General features: G+C 53.1%; 1 protein-coding gene across 1 annotated transcript in view; it reads left to right on the top strand.

The window, feature by feature from the left end:
* Positions 1-26823, top strand: part of ZMAT4 (zinc finger matrin-type 4) — a 72407-nt gene that overhangs the window by 32717 nt on the left and 12867 nt on the right. Inside the window, exons 3-5 of the mRNA XM_074928742.1 lie at positions 7179-7268; positions 14704-14860; positions 22596-22823. Coding sequence (XP_074784843.1) covers positions 7179-7268; positions 14704-14860; positions 22596-22823 — 475 coding nt within the window. The remainder of the gene's footprint in view (positions 1-7178; positions 7269-14703; positions 14861-22595; positions 22824-26823) is intronic.

Here is a 26823-nt window from a genome sequence, read left to right as displayed (position 1 = left end):
ACGCTGGGGTCAGCAGTAACGGGGAGGTGCAGGGGATGTCACACGAGCCTACGTGGAATAAAGGCGATGCAATGCTGACCCTGGCCTGAGACGGGCTCGTGCTGGCCAGGCCGTCCCCAGGAGGAATCCCTGCGGCTCTCGCTTTCCTGCGGCAGCCCCTTGCTCCCCATGCGGGGGGGGCACCTGTTTGTTCCAGGTATTTGCCCTTGCTCGTCTCTAATATTTTAAACTCTCCGCCCGTGTTTGGATCCGGGTTCCAGGTGTTTGAAAGCAGAGTCTGTAGCTGTCAGGGTGTGTTGTGACAGGGCCCGCCCCCGCGCCGGGGTGCGCGGGCTCTCAGAAGTGACTGGCACTGACGTGCTTTCACAGGGATTTGTTTCAGACTCGGGAGCGACGGCGGCGCTGCCGGTGCGTGCGGCTCCGCGGAGCCGGTGCTGGGCGATTCCTGTGTGGAGGAGACGTTATGTTTGTGTTAACTCTTCTGCTTCCCACTCCATACCAGGATGGTTGTTCTGTGCCAGCAGTGAAGTTCATCCACACCCCGAGTGTCAGGACCCGGCGGCAGTGGCCTGAGCTGAGAAACTGTAGCTGCAGCTGCTTGACATCAGTTGGCTGCAGGCAAACAGCAAGGGCTTCGCTTGATGTGCGAAGCACGTTTGGGAGGTTCCTGACCCCTCACTCCAACTCCTGCATCCCCTTTCCCTTGGCACATTCACAGGGAGGTGCATTGCCTTGAAAAAAATCCCTGAACGCCAGGGGAGAAGTAAATTCATGGTTGCATTAGTCTCGGTGTAAGGTCTGCCTGCAGAAGAAATGTGAGGATGTGGAGCTGGAAGGGACTTTCTGTGCATTTGGGGAGGACCAGAAGCCTCTGGGCGATGCTGGGCGCTGGGAGGCAGGTCCATGGGGTGCAGGGAGCCTGCGAGCCAGGGCTGAGCCCTGCTGCTGCTCCAGCAACAGCCTGTGAAGAGAACTGTCCTCCTCTGCGCAGGGCACGCAGCTGTAGGCCCAGAGGTGCTTTGGCTGCCGTCGGAATCAATGCAGGAAGCCGTAAAGTCAGAGATCGCAGAGCTGAAGCGGTGAGGGTTCGCGCATGGCTGCTCTGGAGCTCTGCGGGCCGGGGGGCTGTGGGAGGGCTGGTCTGTGGGTACCCGCGGTGCCCACCCCTGCGGGCACCCCTGCCGTCCCCCCGGTTTGTTGGTGTGATGGGGACTGACTGCACCAGGGGCAAAAGCCAAACGTGGTGTTTTCTTCTCCCTTGAACAAGTGCAGCCGAGAACCTTCCCTCAAGGGCCGCCTGGTCTGGGCGCCTGAGCCCTCTCCACCCTTCGCAGCTCCAGTGTCACGTGCGGCAGGAGGGAGATGGACGGCAGAGGTGGTTCTGAGCCATCCCTGAGGAAATGCCTCGTGTGCGGCCACGGCAGCTCAGAGCTCATGCTGCAGAGGAGGATCTAGGGGCTGGGATTTTTCTCTTATGAAGGTGATTGAAGGAACAACAGCGTTGGTTATAATTAAAGTTGCCAGGCTTGGACTGGATGCTTCGACCCCGTGCGGGGGCAGAGCGGCAGGTGCCACAGCCCTGTGTCCTCTGAGAGTCGCTGCCTTTGGGCACAGCAGGTCGCTGCTGTTTGTTTTACTTGGAGCTTCTGAAGTCTTGTTTTTGCATTTTTAAAATTGCAGTGATCCAGATTTGGGAGGAGCTGCTGGGGCGTGTGGAACGCTCCCAGGCACGTGGGATCTCGTGAGGCTGTCGGTGACCCTGGTGAGGGGACCCGCGCTCGGAGCCGGCTTGGCGAGCAGGAAAAATGATCACAGATTTAGAGAAAATAAAGTGAGCTAGTGGGTGCTTGGCTGAATGGATCATCAGTAATGGCCTTTCTGTGTAAGCAAACTGAAGTTCAAACCAGTCGTATGTCTACCTGTTGCTTTGAAGAAGCCACTTTCATGGGGGTGAAAATTCAGCTGTGTGCAATTGGGAATTACGGACACGTATCTGTGTGCCCAGAAAGTCACAAGCATGAGTAGACGCTTTTTAAAAAATTAACTCATGGAGGAAAAAGGGGAAGTGGATAGAAATGACCATAAATTATAAATAAGGCTTTACAAAAATTACAAAGGGAGAAAAAGGACATTGGCACCCAGCAGCGTCTGGAATAACAGACGGGAGTTTGTCTCTGCAGCGAACAACGGGGATCTCAACAATAGTGTTTGCTGGTCGTGTGGGTAGAAGAGGCAAAAAAGGGAAGGCGTTTGCTGAAAATACTTCTGTCCTCTATTTAAAAAAAAAGCAGAGGATGTTGTTATATCACAGAATGAGGAATAAATTGGTTCTGTTCCAGTAGAAATTTGGAAGTTTGTTAGGCAGTGATTATGAAATCTAGAGTGTTGGGTTTTGAGTCAGCAGGTCCAGTAATTTGCAACCAAGTGCTTGAAAAGAGCTGGCCACGCGCTCTGCGTCATCGCGGCTGATCCTCCACGGGACTTGGAGAGTGGAGGAAGTTTCTAGGAGAGAGGTGAGCACGGAGCCAGGCACGGCACCAGCGGGGGGCGCGGAGCCCCCCGGCAGCGCAGCCTCTGCAAAGGGACAGGAGTGTGTAGCTCGGAGGACGGTGTAATTGCTGTTCTGCATGAGGCTTAGAGAGCTGGGTCTAGCCAAAATAACTTTATCTCTTTTGATGAGATTACGGGTAGGGCCAATACAGATAATAAAGTTGGTGTAATCATATGACTGCATGTTTCATGGCAATTTAATTAAGAAACTGCCAGCATACAAGAAAAAATCTACACGGTACAAACTAAAAGGATTAAAATCCAACCAGGGTTCAGGCTTCTGAAAATGAATTTATTGCAAACTAACAGAAGCTGCAGCCCCTGCGGCTGCCATTGCAGGTGCCTCCTTTGCCTCCCCCCGTGTGTCTCTGTGCTCAGCACGGCTGCGTGTCCCCGGGGCGGTGGGTCCCCGGGGTGGTGGGTCTCTGGTCTTTGGCTGGAGAACAGGGCAGGGAGGAGGGGGAGCAGGAGAGGAAGGGCAGACTGAACCAAAACACGATGCTGCCAGCAGAGGAGTGAACAAGCAGATGACAAAGGGAGCTGTGGGGAATAGAGAAATTCGATCAGATGCAAGCGCAGCGTGAGGAAAGCAGCAGAAACGGTTGATTTGAACCTGGCAAGGTGGTTGGGGGTACGGGAAGAAGTCCCTCGCAAGATGGTGTGGTGCTTTGGACTGTCAGGGCAGCTTAAATCAGTGGTGCAAAGTGGGAGCAGAGCGCGGGGCCAGCGCAGGCTGACGGGAGGGCTCCCTGCAGCCCCCCGGCACCTGCAGCCCCCTCAGAGTGCCCGTGCAGCCCAGCAAAGCCCGGCCTAAAGCCTCTGCTGGGGACTTCTGGCCTTGTAAAGGGAGATGTGACTCAGTCCTCGCCAGGGACACCGCTGCTGTTGGTAAATTTACAGGGAAGCTGTTAAGTTAATGCAGCGGTGACGAACCCCCGGCAAGCCAGGGCGAGCAGGGCTGCTGCATCTGAAACCAGCTCGTCCGTGGCTCCCGGGGTCCTGGCAGCTGCCGCCGTTCCCACAGAGACGTCATTGTCTGCTCTCGCCGCGCTGCTGCTCGCTCTGGGCAGAAGTGTGATGCAAAACTTGATTTATGCAAAATCAAATTGCATTTCATAGCACAATTTAGCTCTGTGTTGCCCTTTTAGGGTTGGATTGCTGGGACTCTGCTGCCTCTGCCACAATGCTCTGTATCAAAATAGATCTGATATAGATAGAAATGATTTTATTTCCTTTTATTGATGAGCCTTCTCACAATAGCACGTGAGCTTGCAATGCAGAAGTCTGCAGTTGCTATGTGAAAACAGGCTCTATAAGCTTCCCCCCCCCACTCCCCGCATAGAGAGGGTTGTTTTTGAAGCATATAGTATTAAGTTAGACTTCTTGCCTTCTAAAGGAGCTGTTTCCAGACACCAGAGACAGAGAATTTATGTGAAAATGCCTTTGGCCTAACACTTTGTAAAGCTACAAAAGAAATATTCAGAGGCACAGAAATACTCTCTTAGTGCACCCTAGGATGAAGCTGTGGCGGCTGTTGATGGGAGGCAGGTACCTCCGAAGGCAGTGTTCTTGCTCCAGACCCTGGGTTTACGGCTCTTGTCCAGATTTTGTCTTTCCGAAGGCTCGTGCCTTTGGGCAGACAGATCAGAACGGGAGCTGATGTGCCCTGATCCCACTCCCTGCCCGTTTCCTGGCTCCTCTGCATGTTCTTGGGCCCCTGTTCCCCGCGGGGCTGTGGTGGCTGCCCGCGATGCTCCGGCTGCACTCGCTGCCTGTCCCCGCTCTGCTCGGTCTCCTCCTGTGTCCTCCACAGCTCCGCGGGCATGCGGCCCCCCCGAGAGGGTGGGGGGCCTGGGGTGGGGGGCTGTGCCACCCCCTCCCCGGCATCTGCCCTTCCTGCTCCTCGGAGCTGCAGATCGCAAGTTGCCTCGTGGAGGGGAAGAGATAACCCGTGGGGCTGCTTGCGAGCAGCACGCTAAGAATAATCACTTCGCTCCTGCCGCGGTGTTAGGATGATAAATACACATGTAAATGTAGAAAATACCAGAGATAGAATGGGTGACAAATGGGCTGCGCTACCTCCGCTCCCCGAGAGGGAATGAGATGCTCACTACCTACTTGCAAAGGCCAGGGATGATTTTAAGCTCTGCTTTTATAACCATAGGATAATAAGGCTGCATAAGGAGCTGTGTAGTTTTAAATTATGCCAAACATAAGTTATTTCTTTACCTTAGCATTCATAAATCCAAACAAATGCATAAATAAATGTGAGAGGTGTTCTACAGAAGGCTGAAGCTTTTCTGCCTTTTAGTGTTGACATCTGGACATCATTTATGGCACAGCTGAGTGCCATGGAAAGAACACTAAGAATTATTACTGTTAAAATTTTGCCTTTTCAGCTTACAAAAAAACCTGACAAAAACCCGGCAATCTTTTTAACGTCTGCATTCAGCAGGCTGTGGCTGCGCGTATTCATCGTGAAGGGCCGGGTTCAGTCACCCGAGGGAAGAGCCTCCTGACTCTGGGAGGGTGCTGTGAGGCAGGCTGGCTGCTCCCAGGGCTGACAGTGTTCACTGAGGGGAAGAATTCAGCTGAAAATCTCCGGCCGCGTCGCCTTGACGGCGCATTTGACTCCCCCCCGTAGGGTGCACTGCGAGGGACCACGGTGCCCTGTGCTGAGGGGGCGGCCGTCCCCCACTGCCCCTCCTGGTGTGCAAACCTGCACCGGGAGAAACCCGCCCAGCACCCCTCCGGGCAGAAAGTAGGAGCTGCCCCACCCCGAGACCGGCTTCGCGCACCCGTCCGCGTTTCACACAGTTATTCTGTTGTTTCTTAATTAGGCCGAGGCTGCCTGGGCTGCTGATCGCTGATAGCTGAAGCTCTCGGGGTCCCTGTGTTTAGCTCTGACTACAACAGGTCACATTTCCTGAATGCACGCGGGAAGAGGGGTTAGGGAAAGCTATTTGACATTATTTATCTTGACTGATTTGCTCCAATAAAAAAAAGTTTTTGCATAGTCACATTTATGCACATAAATACAGCTCTCTGCAAATTCAGCTCCGAGTTGACACGGCAGGAAAAAGAACGTTCCAGAACATTGTGTTGGGTTCGTGTGTGTGTGTGGCGGGGCTCAAACCACGACAAACACGCTAACGATGATTTAATATTCTAAAATTGCAAATCTGTGATCTGAAGTTATAACATTATGGTGCCGTTGCTCTGTGAGGCAATCAGAAATGGAGATTCAGAGAAAGCGTTTGTGTGATGCTAGCTGCCGTGCTGTCTGGGCTCTGGGTGCGGGCAGGCAGCGGTTCCAGCCTTTCCCCCCCCGCCTCTGCTGGAAGACAGGACCTGGCTGTGGGTTCCCGTCTTGAAGGTTTGTGTCTGTGCTCCTGCTGCAGGAGGTTTTAAATCTTTCCATTTTGCACATCACAAGGATTGTTTCGTCTGTGGCTGCTGGCGTGACCGGGACACATCTTATCCTCATGTGCTGGTGAGCCCTGGTCATGCCGAAGGCGGTGTGAAACCTCCCGGGAAGAGCCTCCTCCAGGCGTCCTTCAGCTCCTCCCCATCCCTCTGCAAAACCACAGATCTCCTGGAAACTTCCCTGGGGTACAGACAGCGTTTGGGAGGCGCGTGCCCGCTCGGAGCCGTCCCTGGGAGCGCGACGGGCTCGGCGGGGGCCGCTCGCGGGGTTTGCTCTGAACACGCGGGTTTGGGGCCGGTGCCCGCCCGGTGCTGGAGGGCCTGGTGCGTCCGTCCCCCCCGTGGGGCTCGGGGCGACGCCGGGCAGGTCTCGGGGAGCAGAACCGCCTCGCGCGGTGCCGGGCTCCTGCGGCCGGTTTCTGCAGCAGCAAAGGCCGCCTCGAGCCGGGGCTTCCCCCACCGGTGCTGCTTAACCCGGAGCACAAACCCTCCGGTTTCCTGGTCGTCTGGGAGGTTTTACTGTTCAACCCCCCTTAGAAATACTTGGGAGAGGAGAAGGGGCTCAGGCCCGGGACCCACATAGTCCTGTTCCTGTGCGCGTACGTTAGATGTCATCATGCACCATTATCTGCGATTTACCTGTAGGAGAAATTTCTTTCAAACCTGTAGCAGGCTCATTTCCTAGAGAGTGAGGTTTTATACCCCTTACCTATTTTATTCTCCTGAAGTGTAGGAACTGTGTATGGGGTTTGTGTGTGTGCGTCTGCTCCCTCATGGTGCCATGCTGTCTCTGCCTGAAGCTAAATAACCCTCATCTTTTCCATCTCTCCGCTATGGAAATGGTCTAATAACAAATGTTGCTCTTCTCTCGCTGCCTTTATTCCCACTGTAGCTTCGAGGGGCTGCAGGCAGCAGGACTCGGCAGAGGGTGGTGAGGGTGGGCCATTGCTCCTGCTAATGGCAGGTGTCATAATCATTCCACAGGTCGTTTCAGCTCGGTGGGGAGCTCTGTGAAACCTCCAGAAAATTCAAATGTTCCTCACCCAGGTCTTTCCCCATTTTCTCTTCCCATACTGGATACATATATCAAGGGGATGTGAAATCTTATTGCAGATTGGTTTTGTATGCACAGTAATAGACCCTCGAGCTTTTTGTAACTTTTTCTTCCTTTTTCTTTTTCTTTTTTTTTTTTTTTTTTCCAGAGTCGGAAACATGCCAGCAAAGTCCGCCTCTATTATATGCTTCACCCCATAGATGGAGGCTGTCCAGCTAAAAAGCTCCGGTCAGAAAACGTGGGTATAACTTAAGTCCCTGTTTACTCAGCTGCTTTGTGAATCATTGACTCTGTGCTACAACATTTTTTCTGTTTCAGCCACAGATGATCAGGTACCCAGAGGTAACGTTTAGATTAGCTGAAATACTAAGTAACCGGAGATAATTGTCAATAAACTGTACAAGAAATACGATGTGCATCAGCAACAGTAATTGCATTTTTAGTTATTTGAATGTGAAAAAAATACGCTGATAGCGAATATCCAGCATTTATCCGGATTAAGTGCAATGGCTTGTTTCTGGCGGGTGAGCTCCTTTGTGAGGTGAGGCAGGACAGGGGCTGCCGGGGCTCCTGCCTTCGGGCGGTCGGGTCACGGCGAGGGCGGCTCCGCAGCGGCGGTGGGGCTGTTGTGAGTACAACTGGCACAGCAGGGCACGAGTGGGGCTGTTGTACCTACACCCGTCGCGGCGGTGCCCTGAGAACCCCCAGGGTGAGCGGAGAGGTCGTGGGAGAGCCGCGTCACCTCTGGGGCCTCTTCTGACCCATTTTTGACTGGGAGCTGATGAAAGCGGAGTGCTGGGTCTGGAAGGTTTGTGGTCAGTCTGCAGTTTTAAAAAACGGCAGTTGAATTCCTCAGTTACGTTCAAATAAACGAACGTGTGGAAATTGGGCCAGCTCACAGCCATTTGTCAGGCAATAAAAGGAGACTAAATTTATAAGGGACTGATTCACAGTGAATTATTCATTCAGCTCGTTCCCATATTCTGGGGCTGGTGCGAGAGCTGTTGATGAGGTTCCCACCAGATAGCATCCAAACTATTCCATAGCTATGGGAGTGTGACTGTGGCTTAGTGCTATCAATATTTAGTGAAATATCTTCTAATTAAAGGGAGAAGCATGCAAGTTTTACCAAAGGAATCTGAAAGCTCCTTCACACAGCAATTAAAATTTCAGTGGGACTTTTATGTAGCACAGAGGGTAATTGCAGATGCAGTCTCCCCCTTCACAGAACCTCACAGTGTTTTGGTTCGGTTGTTGATTACAGAGTGTGAAAGGTGCGGTGGACGTGCACAGCTGGACTTGGAACGAGGGCCTCTGCTGAGCCTTGTTGTGCATAACAGAAACCACGTGGCTGCATGTGCACCTTAGCATCGGGATGTGGTGGACAGAGAACCAAACAGACCTCAAACCATTCAGAGCTGAACTTCTTCCCGTTTCTTTTGTGAAAGGCAAAGCGGGAAGTTGTGTGATCCCGTGTTTGCTGGTGCTCGATTCTGCCAAGGGCAGCCCTTAGTCAGAGCTGAATTAACAAGTCCTTGTGGACTGGGTGAGTGATAGGTTTGGCAAGATCTAAATACTAAAATTATTTATAAAAATATAGCAGGGAAGATCTGCCAACGTTTACGGCTCAACGTAGGCCTGTTGCTGCTCAGGTATTATCCAAGCCTTTGCATTTAAAGAGAACAGAAGTATTTTGGACATGTAATGCTGTGTGAGACCATCACTGCCCCCAGACCTAGCCTCGTTCAGGTGTCCAGCACAGCACTTCAGCTGCGGAGACCACGAACGCTGGAAACAGCCCCCGAGAACCGACTCGATTTCTGCGTGGAAGCACCTGCACTGTGCTTTTTAAAATCAGAGTGCACTGTTCCACCACTGCATGCCATGTGGTTTGTGTCCTTGTGCCCACAAAACTAAACACCTTGTCCCCTCCCTCGTGGCAGGAGGAAGGAGAAGTTGCTGCAGCTGTGGACACTTGGGGTGAGCGTCTGCCTCCCGACCCTTCCGCGAGGGCAGGGCTGGAGTTTGCTGCCGCTCGAGGACTATAAAAATACTCTGCATTCCCAAAACGCCCCTTACCCTTTCCTACATTATAGATTTATACAATTACACAATTAGTCTTGCACTGCTTGTACAATTAGTCTTGCACTGGATAATGGCTCCATTCTTGGGCTGTTCATTATTGTTTTAATTTTATTATGCAGGAGGGGAAAACTCTCACGTCTTTGGTGCACTGAGCAATTGTTGACCTTTCATTTTAAATTTCCGCTTAACATTTCAGCCGAAAGTAATCTGAGAAGGTTGCAGCCTGTGTCAGGGTCCCGCTGAAATTAGGAGTCATATCCTGAAGTCTCAGGACCGGTGAACCAGTTTTAATCAGCCTTTTCTCATTACCTTTGAAAAATAGCCCCCTTTTTATGAGCAGGGCAGACAAGATGAAAATTTCTGATGTGCCATGAAACACCTTTTTTGGGGGATGGGAGAAGAGCCTTCAAATTCTTTCTAGGCCTATTTCTACTAAAGATAGTAAATTGCTTTAACGAGCATCATCTTCCTTAAAAAGGAAAAGGGTCATAATAGCGAGAATAAATTGCTTGAGGGAAGATAGTGGGGTATTAGATTTTGTTGCTGAGGGCAGCGCGGCGGCACTGGAGAGGGTTAAGCCGAGAGCTGGGCACAAGCGGTGCCGGGGGCTGCCTTGGAAGGCTTCAGTTCTCAATCAGCAAGGCAATCGCAGTTTTTACAGCTTCTGGTGGAAAATTTACTGCAGGCTGTAACTTAAATCTTCAGCGATTGAAACTAAGCGCTCCTGAAACTAAGATGAAATGTCTGGGTTTAGGGCCAGCGTTCTTACTGTTGTTTTGTACCCGATTGGAGGTTTTCAACCAAAAGGTCAGGTATTGGTTTCCTGAAAAGAAATTCCTGATGGAAGACGTGAATTTGTTCTCTGACGGGAGGCTGGGGCTGGTGGGGAGCTGCAGGCGCAGTGACGGGCTCCGCTGCTCGCCCTGCGCCTCGTCCCCCCCTGCCCTGGCTCCCCCTGCACGGTTTTAAATGCCCACGGGGTCCCCACCCGGAGCCACCCCTGTCCCCGCTGAGCTGCTGCGGGTCCGTCCCTGCCCGAGCGGGGCCGTGGGATGTGTGCGGACCTCGCCGAGCTCACACCTTACCCGACTTAGGTCTGGCTTTTCTCTGAGAACACACAGGTCCTGAGATGCTCCGAGGCTTCACGAGCGTTTCAGATGTAGGGAGCTGCAAACTGGATCTTTGCTTATGCCACAAGAAAAACAGTCTCCAAAATGGAAGTGGTCTAAATTTCACACATAGTGTTAGAGAAAATAGCTCTTTTAGCAGCAACACCTTCTTCATGTGCAGAAAATTAACTCAAGTTTAAAAGATACTTTGCAGTGCCTTGAGTGCTGTGTTTTATATCACTGTATTTCAAGGGTTTGTATCATCTTTTCTTCTTAGTAAAACCTAGGAAATTAAGACAGCGGATTTGTATCTGTGGAATAAAATCCCTCACTTTTCCTGCTTAAGGAACATCCAGCAAAGGACTGCAACTGCCTGGTCCTGTGTGAGGATTATGCCTTTTAGCAGCTTGTTAACAGGCATCTGAATAATTGAAGTTAATTCTGTTGGATGTATGAGACTTGCTTTGAAGTTTATAATATTACAAAAAGAAGCCCCATAAATGAGGCTGGCACGGCACAGCTCTGGAGCGGGGGGAGGATGAGCACTGGGAAGCGGACGCTTTATCTCCCAGCCCACGCTGTGTTTGTGCTTCGGTTTATGCGAGGCCGTTGGCCCCTGCCAGCGCTGCCTCCGCGAGGGTCAGCGGGAAGGGATTGTCTGGAGAAGGTCGCAGAAACAAATGGTAGAAATATCCCTTGCACGCTGTCTGGCTTCATGCAGCATGGGGTTAGAACGTTGTCTGTGTGGGTTTTATGGAAACTAAACGCAGATGTTTGTGCCTGGTCACTGCTGCTGCTCGGAGCGAGCTGGGTGCGGGACCCGGGCGGTGAGGGGACGGAGGAGGGTGCTGGTGGGTGTGGGGTGTCCCGGCCAGCGGGTGGCTGCCCTGGGCCGCTGCCGCTCTGCCCCGCACCCATGTTATTCACCAGCTGATTTCACCAAACCCCATCAACGCGGCGTCATTCAACGGGTGACAAAGGACACCCGGATCGGGTTCCCCCAGCCCATCTGGTTACAGGTAAAACAGCTGCTGACAAATGAGAAGGTATAATTACCCTTCAGGCTGGGTCCAGCCCCGCGCCTGAGCGGCTGGTGCAGGGAGTGGTGGAGGAGGGAGGGGAGGCTGATTCTGCCGAGGGGCCCTGCAGCCTCGGGTGAACGCTCAGCAGCGCTCGAGCCCAAACGTCTCTTGCACCCGGCGAGCACAGAGCGGCGCCGAGCACGCAGGAACGGCTGGTGGCCAGAGAGCCAAGGGCCGTGTGTCCTGTGCAGGGACTGCGACTCCCGGGTGACCAGGAAATCAGGGTTACCTCTCTCCCTCTCCGGCTGGCGGGTGCCGGGCTGGCGGCCAAATCCCCACCAGGCTTCGAGGTGGTCGCCCAGAGCCTCGGGTGCACTCGGAGAAGCTGCGCGGTGAGCGGTGGATCCGTGTGAATGGGACCTTCGGCTCTAAATCGGGTGTCTGAGGGGTGTTTGAGGGGGTTTTAGTTTTTGTGTTTTTTTTTTTAACCAGTCTGTCTGTGAAAGTAGGTTGGAGAGGAAAAAATGTCACTGAAGAGCAGAACAGGTAGAGGAAGAGACCCGGGTGTGTAAACACCGAAGTGTAGCAGCTTTCAGACGAGCTCTGTTGGAGGCTCTTTGTATGTTACCACCACTGATGATCAATGGAGTCTGGGACTTTTTTACTCTGCTCTTAACTTTCAAGTGATTTCCCTTTGAAGACATAAAATATCTTGAGAGAAACCTATTTAAAAGAAGTGCAAATTACACTCAGAGCAGTGCTTACCACCTCTTGAGATTTCTCCCTAAGGTTTAAGTTGATTTATAGTTAACAGCAACAAAAAAGGGATGAAACTCAGTCCTTTTCCTAATTGTGCTTATTTTGGGGGAGAAAATGACCTTAAACAATGGGTCTGCTGTTGACTGTGGCCAGGTTGCTCTCCGGGTGTTGCAGACCCCCTCTCCTGCCCTGTTGCTGGGGGGCTGGGGGTGTCGGCGGGTGCCCCGGTGTCACGGCGGGGCCAGGGAGGGCGGGGGTGTCCGCCTGATGCCAGAGGTGGGTGGGTGCTGGGTGCTGGTGCTGGAGCCGTTTCGCCGTTGATATGGGGACGTTGAAGAGCAGGAGTGTGACATCTGCAGACGGGAACTGGCTTTCGGGCCCTGGCCCGCTGAGCCTGGGCAGTGCCGCCGTGTCGGGCTGTGCCACGTGTCAGGCAGCTCCAGGCGGCGCCGGGGTCTTTGATGGGGATGAAGTGCAGAACGCATTTACAGCTGCTTGTCAAGTTGTTGTGAAATGAAGATGGCAGCTTCTAAAGCAGACTATTTTCTGTTTTGACTGTATACCAGCAATTGGAACACTTGCTTTAAAAAAAAGAAAAAAAAAAAACCATCACGACTGTCTCCAGATGGTTCGTCGCTGGAGGGAGTTTTGCTGTGGCACAGGGGCCAGGTCTGACCATCTTGTCCAGGGAAGGGACCAGGATGCTAACTGCCTGCACATAGCGGGTTACTTCCCGCCTTTGGAAGGTCTTCCTCTGCACAGAGGAGTATTTTCGAAAGAGATCATTTATAAATTGTGCTCAGTGGCCAGCAGAACATACTGAGATCTTTGGAAAATATATATGGCCCTAAATGTGATTCCCGTTTCCTTTTGGAACAGATTAAATAATTAATTGTGACTAATGACGTGCTTTTCCCCCAGGTTGTTCCTTGTTTGTACACTTACCCTTGTGTCTGTGGAAGCCGTTTGTGAACACTTGCTGGCAGCAGCAGTTACGTTTTGCTGGCAGACGCTGGGGCTGTTCTCCCAGGCCCTCCCTGGCTGCTCAGCTGCTGGCTGCCAGGCGGGGGTCCCCCTGTGCCCCCCAGCCTCCGCCTGCCCCGGCGCAGGGGGCCGAAACCCACGTTGGAGCAGGGAGAAAGCCCAGCAGATGGCTGGGACGTGGTGGTGCCTCCAGCCCCGGTGCTGGGAGGTGTCGGGGGGTAACGGGATGCTCTGTGCCCCCCCGGGGTAGCGGGGGCCTGGGCGAGAGGGGGGTCAGTGCCAGGAGCTGCTGCAGGTCCAGGACGGGGGGGGCACCGGCAGCGAAGCCACAGTGGGCAGGGGCAGCCGGAGCCCCAACCGCTCCCACCCGCGGGGTCTGGTGGAGTAGGAGCTCTGAGCTCAGGCACGCAGCGGGCAGAGGCACGCTGGCTTTTATTCTTACAAGGACAACCATAATGAAGGTTGGAGGCAATATTCTCATTAAATCAGGGCTGACTTGTAAAAATAAAGGTGCAGCAATTATGAACTGCGAAGAACGGCCCCTGCTTGTGCTGCTGCAGCCATAAGAGCCTCTTGCTGGTACTGAAATACCGAGTGTGACGTTCACAGCTCCCAAAAACTTCCAGTCGCCTCTTGGCTGAGGATCTTGCAAGGGGGTGTCCTTGTTGCACCAAGGTGTTTCATTGTGCGGATCCTCAGGCAGGGCTGTGGGCCGCAGCCCTGAGTTTGCTTTAGGCAGCATCAGTTTCTGGGGTGAGTTTTTACCGTTGTGTGTGAAGTGTCTCGGACTTTTATGGTTGCCTTTTTTCATCTGGCAGGGTTCAAGGGCTCAGAATCCATCTCTAGAAAAGGAGCAGAATGTAAACATGACTTTGAGATGTTTCACTTTTTTCCCCTTCTGTGCAAACCCTTCAGCAAGTGTTTTTTCTGGGCTTTAGTATGTGCCACGAGGCTGCTCTTGCCTTGCGGTTTATCTTGTCGGCAGCTGGCAGTAAGTTACTGCTGCGAGGTAGGAGCCTGGTTCCTCGGCAAGGGCCGGCCGACGGGCAGCCCGGGGTGGGCAGGCGCCTCGCGGAGCCCCTGCCCGGCAGGGCTGTGCTGGGGTGCAGCCAGGGCTCCCCACCCCTCCGGCCCATCTTCACCTCGGTCTCTGCACAAGGTGGGGGGGATAAGGGGGTGTCCCCCAAGGGCTCACGAGCAGCAGAGCAGAGGCAGAGGGGCAGGAGGTGTCCGGGGCCGGGATGTGACCCTGCCTGGGGGACCCGGACCAGTCCCGCCAGTCCCTTTGCTCGTCCCGCCTGCAGAGGGGGATCCCCCAGCCTCCATCTGCCCCCCCGGCTGCTTTGGGGTCTCTTCCAGAAGTGTGGGAGGAGGAAGCGCCGTGTCCGATGGCAGGGAAGGCACCGGGTTCGTGTGGCTCCCTCAGCCAGAGAAGAGGAATAAAGGCTAAAGGCGGGGGGGTGGAGGTGCCCGGGGGGAGCAGGGAGCAGTGGGACGAGCTCCTGGGGCGCAGATGGGGTCTGGGGGTGCCAGGGCTCGAAGGCTGAGCAGAGCTGGGACCGGGCAGGAGCGCGGCTTGGGGAGATGAGGAAGGGAAACCCCTTGGAAACCGCGGCCTTGGCGTAACAACCTGGCGTCCTCTCTCTTCTTTCTCCGTGACCGTGCTTGGTGGGCTTATACGCCTCTTTTTGTCTGTGTTTTTGTCTCCACCCAGGGCAGTGACGGTGACTCAGTGGATAAGAACAAATGCTGCACACTATGTAACATGTCCTTTACCTCAGCAGTGGTGGCCGAATCGCATTACCAAGGGAAAATCCATGCCAAAAGGTTAAAACTGTTGCTAGGTGAACAGCCGGCACTAAAGGCCACAGGTAGGTCGGAGGCAGCGAGCCGGAGCAGGAGGGTCCGCGCGGGGCGGAGCGGGCTCGCTGTGCCGAGGAGCCTCGGTGCCTGCGCGGCAGAAAATGGATAGCTGAGTGGTGAAGGCCGGCAGAAGCAGCTATTCATTTGTGTTGCTGTCATAACAACCTTTAAAACTTGCTGATGCTCATTATTGTCTGCTTTGTTCCCACAGATTAGTGGTTTACCAGCCAGGGCTGGCCTTTGTACGAGAGCCCTATCTCTGGCTCCACGCTTCTGAAATGTTTTGCTGGGTGGAGGACAATGTCTCCTCTGGGCACGAATAGCCAAGCCTCGCTTTAATTATCAGAGGTTACTCAACAGCTCAGCTAACATGTTTAATAAACCTTACGTGTTACGGCGCAGAACAGAATATCATTTGCTTTTACCTTGGAGGGAAACCGAGTCTTTAAAAATTGTTGGATCGATTGTCTGTTGGTTTTTGCCCAGATGGGTGTTCGTGCTTTCCTCCACAGTGATGCTGATAGCACAAGCCTATTAACTTCCACATTTAAAGAGTCAAATGTTGGAATCGGGTCATTTAACCATCTTATTGTTTGCTTAACCATAAAGTCCTTGCAACCCGCTAATATACTGTGAAACAAAACTTCCTCTGCAGTCGTTGGCCCAGAGGATACTTCATGCTAACCGGGCAGGATAACTGGGCTCTGGACCTGCAGACAGGTGTATTTCAGTATTACTACCAGTGGCACTTCCTTCAGAACAGAACATAAATTTAGCTGTGCATTTTACATCCTGCCTCACACCCTGCACATAAATCCTAGATGTGATTAAATACGGGGGGGGTTGGCTCTGCGTGTGTGTTTTTGTTGCTCTTTTAACTTCACAGACTGTAGGTGCATAGAATATCACCTCTCCTCTACCAGGACTGGCTTGGGAAACGTTCTCCCCTTTGCCTGAGGGAGCACGGGGATGGCTTTAGATGGTGGCTCGGGTGTTTTATCTAACAGAGAAGCGAAGGTGCAGCACACGAGTCGCCGAGGTGCATCTGGGAAGTGCCCGGTGCTGTGGGTACCGGGTGTCTGTCCCACGGGCACGGGGAGGGTGCTGGCAGCCCCCGGCCGTCCCGCGGGGAGCCCAGAGGATGGATCCGACCGGAGGGAAGGTGATCGTTGGCTGCTGACTCACTTTAGGACAACTGGGGCCGTTCTCTGCAGCTGGCAAGTGGTGAGCAGGGCAGCGGGAGGAGTGCGCACGCGCTTACGGTGTTGAATTGTCCCGTGCTCGCGTTAGTGCTCAGAACCCCCCCTCGTGTGCAGCCTCCAGCGGCTCCTCCAAAGGACCTGCCACAAAACCTGGTATTTCTGCTTAAATACAGGGGAGTTTCTGAGGGTCACAAGGGTGCTGGATTTCAGGGAACAGCGCATGGACCGATTCACACGTAAACTGGCGATTTGGATTCACCTTCCAGCGGGGAAAGAGTCTCTGCTTTCAGCTCTGGGAGGGTCGGTGGGTCTGTGCGGTGACCAGCCCTGCCATGCTGCAGTCAGAGGCCTCAGGGCTGCCTCAAGGCAGGGCTTTCCAAGACCTGCAACTTTGCAGCGTGGTTTTGTCTAATTTTTTTTAATGCTCTGGATCAGCCTCGCAGAGGCTCTAAGTGAGCTGCACCGTGTGCTCCGAGAGTAATGGGCTCTTCAGCTGCTGTAATCACTAGGAAAGAGTAACTCAAGGGCTCATCAGCTCCTCCAGACACTTGATCTGGAAGGTGAAGCTGAGCTGCAGAGACACATTAATAAGCACCTCTTTGCTCTCCAGTTGTTTTTAAGAAATGTGCCCTTTGGACACAGCATTTTTCTGGGCATCCTACGGAGTCACCAAGCATTTTTCCGCTGGATTTTTGTCCCAGTCCTTCACAGCTGGCACTAGGGAGCTTTTAGTCTCCCAGACAGAGCTTTGGGTGCTCCTGACTCCTGGTAGCCAACCCCCGGGGGCTTCACACGTGTCTGTGGCAGCCGCGGGCCCGGCCGTGTGTCTGCGGTGCCTGTGCGGGGTTGGGGCGGTGGCCCTGCGGTTTTCCATGAGACAATCCATCATCTAGCCGTTTCTCTTCCCCAGCCCCGTGGAAGGGCCCTCCAGAGGCTCTTGTGCATCGTCCTTAAAGGGCTGTTTTGGCTCAGCGCTTGGACCTCGCTGATGGAGGTCGGGGGTGCGGGCGCTGAGGCCGTTCTTTGCTCCGGCCCACGGAGCAGGCGGGTGCGGGGGGTCCCACGGCCCCCCCGGCAGCGCCGGAGCTGCGCGACGGAGACGTGGCGCTTTTACATCCCCTGGTGCTGGGATCCGTCGTGCTTGATCTTCCTTTTGATTTTCATAAAGGAGGTAAATAACATTTCACATCAGACTGATCTGCTCAGAGGTAAGCTGCACTCTTGCAGCCATTACGAGGTATTTTATAATCACCAGCGTGTCGCTGCTGAGCGGTCCGACCCCTCCTGATGTTCTGGACAGCTGGGAGTGGAGCCCAGTGACCACGGAGCCGGGTGCTGGCGATTCGGGAGGCACGAGCTCATGCTTGGTTAGTGTCTGTTTAAAAGAGATCAAGCTGCTGTTCTGGTCATAACAGGGTAATCCTTCCGATGGTGAAATGGGTTCAGTGTTTTATTTGGTGTTTCCCTAAGCTCTTAAGAGTAAAGTATTTTTTAGCTTTCATCTGTGATCAAAACATGTGAGAAAGACTCTATACAAATACTTGAACTCTCATAATCTTTTAATTAAAAAAAAAAAGCTTAAAATGTTTTCAGAGTTCCCCAAGTGTTCTTATTACAGCTGAGATTAAACACAGTTAATTTTAAGGTATTTTAGAAGCAATAGGCAAGTAAAAATAGTTAATAACCTCCAGATTTCAGTGCCTGATTTTCAGCCTTGCACCAAAATTTATTCTGCTCCCCTAAATTGTTGCGAAGTTCTGCGTTTACCATTTGCGTAATTAGTGGCTCTGTGTGTAGAGGGAGGAAGGAATTTGTGAAATTCTTTGCACAACTGGTTTTGCAGGAGTAATCTCTTTCACACAGATGTACAATTGCCTCTGTGGAGCACAGCATCTCTCTAAATTGCACAGTAACAAAATGAATTTAGGGGATAAAATGAAGACTAATGAATGCAGCTGAAACTTCAGGGGAAATTAAGGAAGAACTCCTGAGCTATTGGAAGAGCCGCGTTTTCCAGTAAAAAAAAAAAAAAAAAAGCGCATTGAAAAATACGTAACCATCTCAGTGAAGGTGAAAAATTTTAAAAATGTCTGCAACTGTAATTGTGTTCCTGGTCACTGTCCCTGGAGGCAGCGGCTCTGAACATGCCGCCAGGCTGCTGAGGGACCTGGAGCCGCTGCCGGTGGCCAGAACCCCCCTGAGGCTTCACCTCCGCAGAGCAGCTCCTCTCCGAGCTCAGCACCTGCGGCTTCGTCCGGGAAGTGGCGGAGGGCAGGATTTCTGCAGACACCTCCTCTGCTGCCGACATCCCACCTGAGCCTCCTTCCCCGCGAGCCGTCGGGCCAGAGCGCTGCTCCCCGCCGCACCTGCGAGCGGCTCGGGGGCTTCCCACTGACTTTTGTGCCCCACAGTGAAATGTTTCAACTCTGCTGAACTGGTAAAGAGCAGACTTTCCTCGATCACCTCGGAGGTTACATCAGCCCCAAACTCTGAGCAGCCTCTGCCCAGCGTAGCACCCAAGGCGGTGCGAGGCGTTGGCGTGTGTCCTGCCTGCCCTGGCAGCTCTGGTCCCCCCGCTCCTCCCAGCTGACCCCGATGTGTCCCCTGGTCACCCCAGGCTGCAGTGTCCCCCCGCTGCTCCGGGAGGGCCCCCAGCTGCGTCGCCCGGACGCGCCGGCCACCGCCTTCTGCCTCCCAGCAGAGCCGTGCTCGGTAGTCTGGGGTTTCTGTCTCGCAGTCCCATAGAGGATGACATCTACTCGCATTCTCTTCATGGAGTTACACATTCCCTTTCAATTTTATCATCTTAATGGAATACAGAGCTCTCCTTTCTCAGCTGGTGCTTTTGGGAGAGGGAGAAGTGCCTTAACAGCCGGGTCTTTCACGACAGGGAAGTGATGTCTCACCGCTACAGCGAAGTCTTTGGGATCTTTCCTGTTGCTCTGCTGTACAGGGCTGGAGCCCTCCAAGGCTCCGTGTCACCACTGTTGCTGATGAATTTCTCCAGTCACTTCCAGCATTTTCTGTCAGCTCGCATCCAGTCATCAGCACAAGTTATAAACCAAAGGACTGTGGCGGGGGGGGAATCGCTGCTGCCTTCATCCATCAAAGTGCAGGTGCCTGCAGGCGTCGTTTCAGGACGTGGGGACTGGCCCGTCGGCCCCGCAGGGCCGCGGCTGCTGCCAGGGGAGGTGCCAGCACCGGGGCCCCCGCGTCGGGGTGAGGAGTAAGAGCGTGGCTTTGCCGGCAAGAAAAGTTACCTTGGCTCCTTCACCTCCTTGTTCTGTCATTCCTGGTGGGGGGTTTGCGTTTCAGATGTGCTCAGGGGAACAGAGTAAATGCCTTTCGGGTTTGGTTGGTCCCTCCAGCAGCAGCTGGGCTCTACCTTAGTCCCAGATTTGTCTTCTGAAGGAAAGGGAATTTCTCCAGTGCCCTGTTGTCCTGGTTCAGTTACTTTCTTGTTCTCGTGCTCGGTTCCTGGAGAGTGGCAATGATAAAAAGTTGGGTGCCATTTAAATACAGCTATGAATAAAAATCTTTGCATGCAAGAAATAAGTCAAACATTAGTTCATTGCCAGAGTGCTAAAGTGTTTCTAACTTTATATTTTGCTTCTTGCAGCAAAGTAAGACTTTCTCACTTCCCTCCCACAGCAAAAGGGAATGTAAGGCAGACTGTCATGAGCTATTTAGCATTTTGAAATACTTGAAATAGTCAAACTAGCAGCTTTTGTGTTTGTGTTTTAGATGGAGAAACATTTTTAACATTTGATGCTTTGTGAGTGTTTATTATTAATTTTTGTGTTGCTGCTCAGGGGATGATATTTTCTGTTCTGTTGTTGTTATGTAGCACGTATCAAAATGATAAATCCATATTTGTGGAGAAGTCATCTTTCATCTGTTTCTCTTTGGGAGGATTTGGAAGACACGGGATGGTTTTGTTAGCTGCCAGGCTGGGTTCAGCACGTCTTAGGACTGGGGGTAGTCACAAATGGAACCCGAGGAATGTGGCTTTACAAGAAAATATTTTGTATTGTGAGTGCTAAGAGGAAATCCCTGCCAGGTGGGAGCACCCGTGTGATGCGGGGACGGGGTCCCTGCCGTGGGGGCTGCAGCCCGTGGGCTCGGGGGGGCTCTGGTTCAGTCCCCGGAGCGGGAGTGGCTCTGGAGCCTCCCGCCTGCTCTGCACCTGGGTGAGCCCCAGCCTCGTGGGGAGGGGCTGGGGCACGGGCCCGGGCGGCTGATGGCTGAGCAGAGGGGACGCTTCAGTCGTGTTCCTCTAGCGAGCGGGAGAGGGAACTCCTGCGGGCACCACCAGCTCTGGCAGCTTCGGCCTCGCTGGTTCCCCGCTGGCAGCAGCTCACGACGCATCAGCAGGGAGAAGGCCGACCGCAAGATCTGATAGATTTAACGTTATAGCCTGGGGCCTGCAAGAGCAGCAGCTGGGGTCTCTCAGGGAGCTCCTGGATGAACGGGCGGTGTGTGACGGTCCGGGCACCCACACGTGTCCGTGGGGCAGCCCCTGGCGCCCGGCCCGGCCGCAGGGAGGATCCGTGCGAGGGCCGGCGCGGCTGCAGCCAGGGACGAGCCGTGCCTGCGCTAGTGAGCGGCGTGGGCAAAGCCTGCGCAATCCCGGCTGGGATGGGCCGTGCTGTTATTGCCGAATTTTCTTCTTCGCCGCTGTGCGTTGGCCCCTGGCTCTGCTCTTTGCACCCGCACTTCTGTTTGTGTTGTGGGCGCCTCGGAGGGGCTGGGGGTGCGTCTCGTGGTGGAGCTGTAGGTGTAGGAAAAGGTTTTGGTTTTAGGAGCAAAATAGAGCTGGTTCCTTGCCGAGCCCAGCCTGCTGCCCGCCAGCTCCCTCGGCAGCAGTTTTTCAGGTTGACGATGACCTCGGGTGCCTCGGCAGAGCCGGGACATGTCTGAGCATCACCCCGGCACGCTGCAAGGGGCATCAGGGGCCCAAGGCAAAGGAAAAAAGGTTTTCTCTGCTGGTGTTGTGCTTGGATTTTAACTAGGCTGGTTAAATGGAGGGCGGGCAGGGACTAGGCAGTGGAATCCTCTGGTGGGGTGAAATGAATCCAAACGAGCGGGCGGGCGGTTCGCGAGACAGCAGAACGAGGAGAAGAAATATCTTCTGCGGGAGCCAGTTGTGTAATCACTGTATTAACTAATCCCCGAAAGAGCTCCTTGGACTTGTGCTGCGCAGAGCGCTGGGGGCAGCAGCAGAAAGGAGAAAACTCTTCTCCGGGTGTTTCTCCAGAGGCGGCCTGGGAGGAGGGTGATGGTGCCTCAACCAGCCGCCCAGGCCCTGAAACCCTTATACCTTGGCAGCTGTCACCAAAAACAATAGAAGCTTATAAACCCCTGGAAATTGATAAGGTTGTAAGTAATGTTATATGTAAGATACAATTTCCTTGAGGAAATTTAATAGACGTCCCTTCCCAAGCAGGTCAGCAGAAGATTTATAACAATATTAACTTTCCTGGGCCGTGGAGTCAATCACAGTGGGGTTCAGTTGTAATTATGCGTCTGAATATGCCCCTGTTTGCTCACTGCTGCATTCCTGGGAGCAGATACCGAGGTGGGGTCGTGCTCTCGTCAGGGCTCAGCTGGAATAGCACAGAGCCTCTTGATCAAAGGAGAGCGATCGAGCTCCTCTTCACCACCTTAAAATTTGCCTATTCTTGTATCACAGAGGGAGCGGTTTGTTAATTATTTAGATAGCAGACATTTCATCTGGAAAAGAAAAGAACCACATGAAAGGGAATTTTTGAATGAGGTGTGATAATTAAGCTCTAGTCGTTGTATATTTTTGTATCCCAATGTTATTTGAACTTTATTTTACTTTAAACTGGTTTTCCATGGCTTTGTGATTTGATATTGTATAGAGTTGGCAGACTGTGGCAAACAAGGTGCAGCTCCATTATGTAAAGACTAATCACTAAAGGAGAATCTGAAGGGAAAGGGGATTAGATGAAGGTTGTGGTTTGCTGGTCCCTGTCGATTCACGATGTGAAGATATTTGAATGAGGGGACTGATTATTGAATATTTTTTTTCATCTGTGACAATTTACAGTTGCTGCAGCTTACCCTGTTCTTTCCGAGACCGAATAAATTGAAAAATAAGAATGCTGAGATAATGATAAATCTGTCTCCCTATCTTGAGAAGTCGATGGTTTTGCATGTTTTGTTCATTCTCCACTGGCAATTTTTTCTGGAAGTAGCAATTTAAGCAGGATAAGTTCAGCAGGTTTAGTCACAGCAGTGATAAGCCGTGTAACTGCAATGAGAGCATCCTCCTTCCCCAGCTAGCGAAAGGCAGAGAGTCGAGGAACAGTCCTGTGCTTCCTTGCATGCTGCTTTTTTTTATGAGAAATGGTAGATTTCCAGGCAGCGCCATCCAGAATATCCAGTGGGACCCGGTAACTGCTGCTAATTATTCTCCGTGTCTAATGTGGGTTCTGCCTCAGGGCCTGCTGTTAGTGAGACGGCAGCAGCCTGGAAGAGCTCATGTCTGAGTGTTTCTGAATGTTTCCTTTCCCAGAAACGGCGCTGAGCTCCCTGAAGCCGCCGCACGCGGACAGTCCCCCGGTGGTGCCGTCACCGCCTCAGCGCAGGGACTCGGACAGGTACTGCCAGCTCTGCGCAGCCTGGTTCAACAACCCCATGATGGCACAGCAGCACTATGATGGCAAAAAGCACAAGAAGAACGCGGCCAGGGCCGACCTCCTGGAGCAGCTGGGGAAGACCCTGGACCTGGGAGAGCTGCGAGGTGAGAGCGTGGGGACGCCGTGGGACGCGGTGCCCGTGGTGCCCGTCGCGGTCACACCCCTCCGGCCGCGGCGCGGGGCAGCCCCTGGTGCTCCGGCTGCTTGATGAGGTTCCCGCTGCTGTGAAAAAAATCCCCTCCTCTGAGTGACAGGGCACAGTTTTAGCACCATCCTTTAAAAGTTGCTTCCTGGGTATTGCTTTTGCCTCTTCCTAAAATAGCCCCTTTCATTAGCACACGCCTGTCCTTGAGCAGACGTGGCCTGTCCCCGTGAGCAGAGGGAACACGGGGTGTTTGGGCTGGAGGCAGAGCCCTCCCTGCATCTCCCCGAAGGAGAGCAGGCATCGGCTGTCTTCTGTGATTTAATTAGTGCTTGTAAAACACTGCAGCGACCCTGGGTCAGCAGCAGAAAAAAGCATTTGCTGAGGGTGTGTTAAACACAAGTTTTCTGTGTTCCCACTGGCAGCGAGCTGCTGTCTGTCTGTCCATCTGGGAGGTCAGGCTGAGGGTGCTCCCACCTCCGCGGGCTCCCTGTGGGGCTGCGCCCCGGGGCCACCCGGCCTTGGCCCCTGCACCCCCCAGCAGGGACCCCCCTCGCGTGGAGCCGCGGGCGCAGCGTACCCGGAGCCTCCGGCCGCGGGTGCCGAGGGAGGACCAGCTCCCCGGCTGAGGGAGGTGCGCTGCTTTATCCCGAGCAAAGGCCCTTTTTAATAGCGAGAGGGTAATTACGGGATGAGAGGTACGAGCCTCCCGTTGAAAGTTTTCTCTGTGGTCTTGATGACAATCCTGTACACACACAATGTGTTCGTCTGAAGTAGGCTGAGGAAAATGTGCAGGTTTGATTTCCAAAACCATGCGGGAGAGGAAGTTTGGTTTGCCAGCAAGACGTTGCATTAACATTTAAAAATACCTTTTTTTTTTTTTTTCCCCCTGGCTAAATGAAATAATTTTCCTTTAAATACTAACGACTATGCAGTATATTGTGCATTTCTTGATCTCAAATAAACCTTGTAATGGTTATCCAGATCCTTCATGTGCTACCTAGTGTGACTCACAATGCCATAAATGATTCATGTGGCTGAGTCACTGCCCGCTGTTGGAAATATGCGGGGAAATAAAACCTGGGACAATAACATGGAAGTGCTTAGTACTTTGAACTGTGCCAAACTCGAGAGTGGCTGAGGATGTCGTTAACTGTAAATAAATCAATTGTGGAGTGTTTTATTCATTTAGCTTGTGCCGAGGAGAGAGGAGGGCTTTACAGACTCATCAGCCCGTGTTGGTTTTTGACTTTGCGGTGGTTCTGTGCGCGGTTGGGATCTGCAGCTGCACCCAGCAGGGTCCGTCCATCGATCGCGCGGTGCCGCGGCTGTTCACACCCCGGGTCTGGGGGAGGCGGCTTCGGGTCTCTGGCTGGATGCTTCCAGGCTGTTGTTTTGGGGTCTGCAGCTCGGGGGTGTCCGGTGCTGTCTGAGCTCTCAGCCAGACGTGGTGAGCCAAGGACACGTCCCTGACCTGCTGACGGGGTCCTGCAGAGGTTCCCTCTGCGGCAGGGTAGCAGCATGGCCGGGGAATCCCTTCCTCACGGTTCTTTTAACTGGGGGGTGTGATGCGCTCCCCTGAAAGCCTTTAGCTGTGAGGCCAGAGCAGGTCCCCACGGGTGCAGAAGGCAGAGCTGTGCAGTGGCCAACACGGAACGGGACCCGCCTTCGGCCCAAGGAAGTGGCCGTGCCTTGGCAGGTAAACTCGTGTCTGACTGCAGGAGGAACGACAACAGCGGCAGGTCAGAGCTCCCCCGCGGTCTGTCCCAGGTTGTCAGCGGAATCTTGTTCGTCAGCACGTGGTTGGGATTGTCACCGTCTGCTCCCCTGCTCGGCGCTGCTTCTGCTGTTTGTCAGAATGCAAACCCGTTTTCTTTCCAGGCTATCCCCAGTGGCTTCTCCCATCACAACTTAAATATTAATTCTATTTTGACTGCCGTGGGAGACAAACATTTGATGCATTGTGTGAGCCTGGAACAAACAGTGTCAGCTGAAGTACAACATTTCAGCAGCCTTTGATGCTTTGATAATGGCTATAATAAAATATTTATTGATAAATATTAATGTGTATTTAGAGAAATAAGAATAGAGATAAATTTTTGGACAACTGATATTTATAGGAAACAAAAGCATTGATTCTTCTCGCCAAGCGCTCATCCTGCAATTTTGAAGTCTTATTTTCTTCTCAGAAATGAGGAGGAGAAAAAAAAAAAAAAGAGAAAAGGAAACCTCACTATCAGCCCTGTTCCTGTAGTCTGTGCTGAGTACAGGGTCTCACCGGCCGTGCCTGGGCCGAGCGGAGGGTGCGCGGCGGGGTTCGGGCGATGCGCGCCCGGCCAGCCCCGGCTCTCTGAGCAGCTTCCTGCAGTTTTCCAGCCGTGCCAGCGGAGCCGGTCCAGGAGCCCTGTGCCGAGGGCTGGCCTGGAGCCCCCTCTGCTCTGACTCCTTGGGGGAGCACGGGGACATACCCTCAAAGAGGATGAAATGAAGAGTTTTCCTCCTGCAGAGCTGCCTTCTCTGGCTGCTGCTGCACCCTAGCCGGTCCCAGAGGGGATTGTGAAGAGGCACAAGCCGGCGGGTATGGCGACGGACCCCAAGTTCTGGGCTCTCCCCCCGCCAGCGTGTGCCTGTTCAGCAACACGGAGCAGAAGCTGCTCCCTTGGAGGCACCGGTGCGGCTCCGTCTGGCAGCTCTCGCCTTCCCACAGCCTGCGCCAGGCAGAAAGAGAATTGCGTTTGTGCTCCATCAGGTCACATTTCACCAGTTTTTCTTCATGTCTGGCATTACACGTCGCTGAGCTCTTTGTGCCTCCCCTGAGGCAGGTGGGCTTGCAGGGGCAGGGGTCTCGCAGCAGAGACTGGCAGATCTCATTCACGGGGAATTTAGTTAATAACGGACTCTGCTTATTGCTGGTGCTAAGCCAAAGCCCCACAGCAAAATGCTCTCTGAAGGCTGGTGCAGGGTTTGAAAGTCTGGGCTTCGTTACGTGGGCTCGGTGTGCCCTTTCCCTGTCGTTCTGTACATCTTTGAATGAACAAAATGAGCAGAAGGCTCGACATACAGACAGACCCCCCCTCATCTCGTCAGTGTTTGTAACCCACGTCAGCGCCGGTTTGCATGACAGCAAATGACTTACCAAGGCACCTTGGGCTCTCTTTGATGCCTGCCAGTAAAACTTGAATTTTATGTAGCGGTGGAGACAGATTCTGGGCCATCCTTGTGTGCGTGGAGCTGATTAGACAGGATCCTGTAAACAGCAGGAACGTGGGTCGTCTTCTTGGGGCTCCTGGTCCCTGGTGACACGAAAATCCCCAGGCCCTGGAGGAGAAGCTGGCGCCTCTCAGGGGGTTACACGGTGGATCCCCCACGTGAAACACAGCAGCCTCTGCAGTGAGGCAGGACTGGGATGGCTACACAGGGATGGTGTCACCTGAAGCCTTTGTATTTTCAGGTAAATTGTCAGAGTTGCAGATGCGATCTTGCAAAGTCACGAAAGAGCTGAGTTTCGTTTTCCTTCCTAGCTCATAATTTCTTTGTATGCCTTATAAATACTTTTAGGTCTGTGCTGTCACTTTTGGTTAGTAAAAAGTGATTTAACAAGTACTCCCCTGGAATGTGTTTTTAATGCATTTTATGCAGAATGACATTAATGACTTGACTTGTTAATATTTTATTTAATGGGTATAGGAGCACATTCAATTTTACATGAACGCATGCCATGATGCAGGGGAGGGAGTGCTGATGTGTCATGAGGATGCAGGAGTAGACGTGAACGCAGACGGAGCACGGCAGTTCCTAGCACAGACCGCGCTGGCTGAGACCACCTTCCTCTTGCAGACTGCCTGCTGCACTAATACCCGGCTCCAACACACTGTGGTTGGGTGCATTTCATCAAACCACAGTTTCAGCCAAGTTGGCAGCTTTGGTGAGCTCCAGCGAGATCAAATACTGTTAATTTTGGG

This window comes from Athene noctua, chromosome 28, assembly GCF_965140245.1.
Source record: "Athene noctua chromosome 28, bAthNoc1.hap1.1, whole genome shotgun sequence".
Taxonomy (NCBI): domain Eukaryota; kingdom Metazoa; phylum Chordata; class Aves; order Strigiformes; family Strigidae; genus Athene; species Athene noctua.
This window is presented reverse-complemented; position numbering and strand designations above follow the sequence as displayed.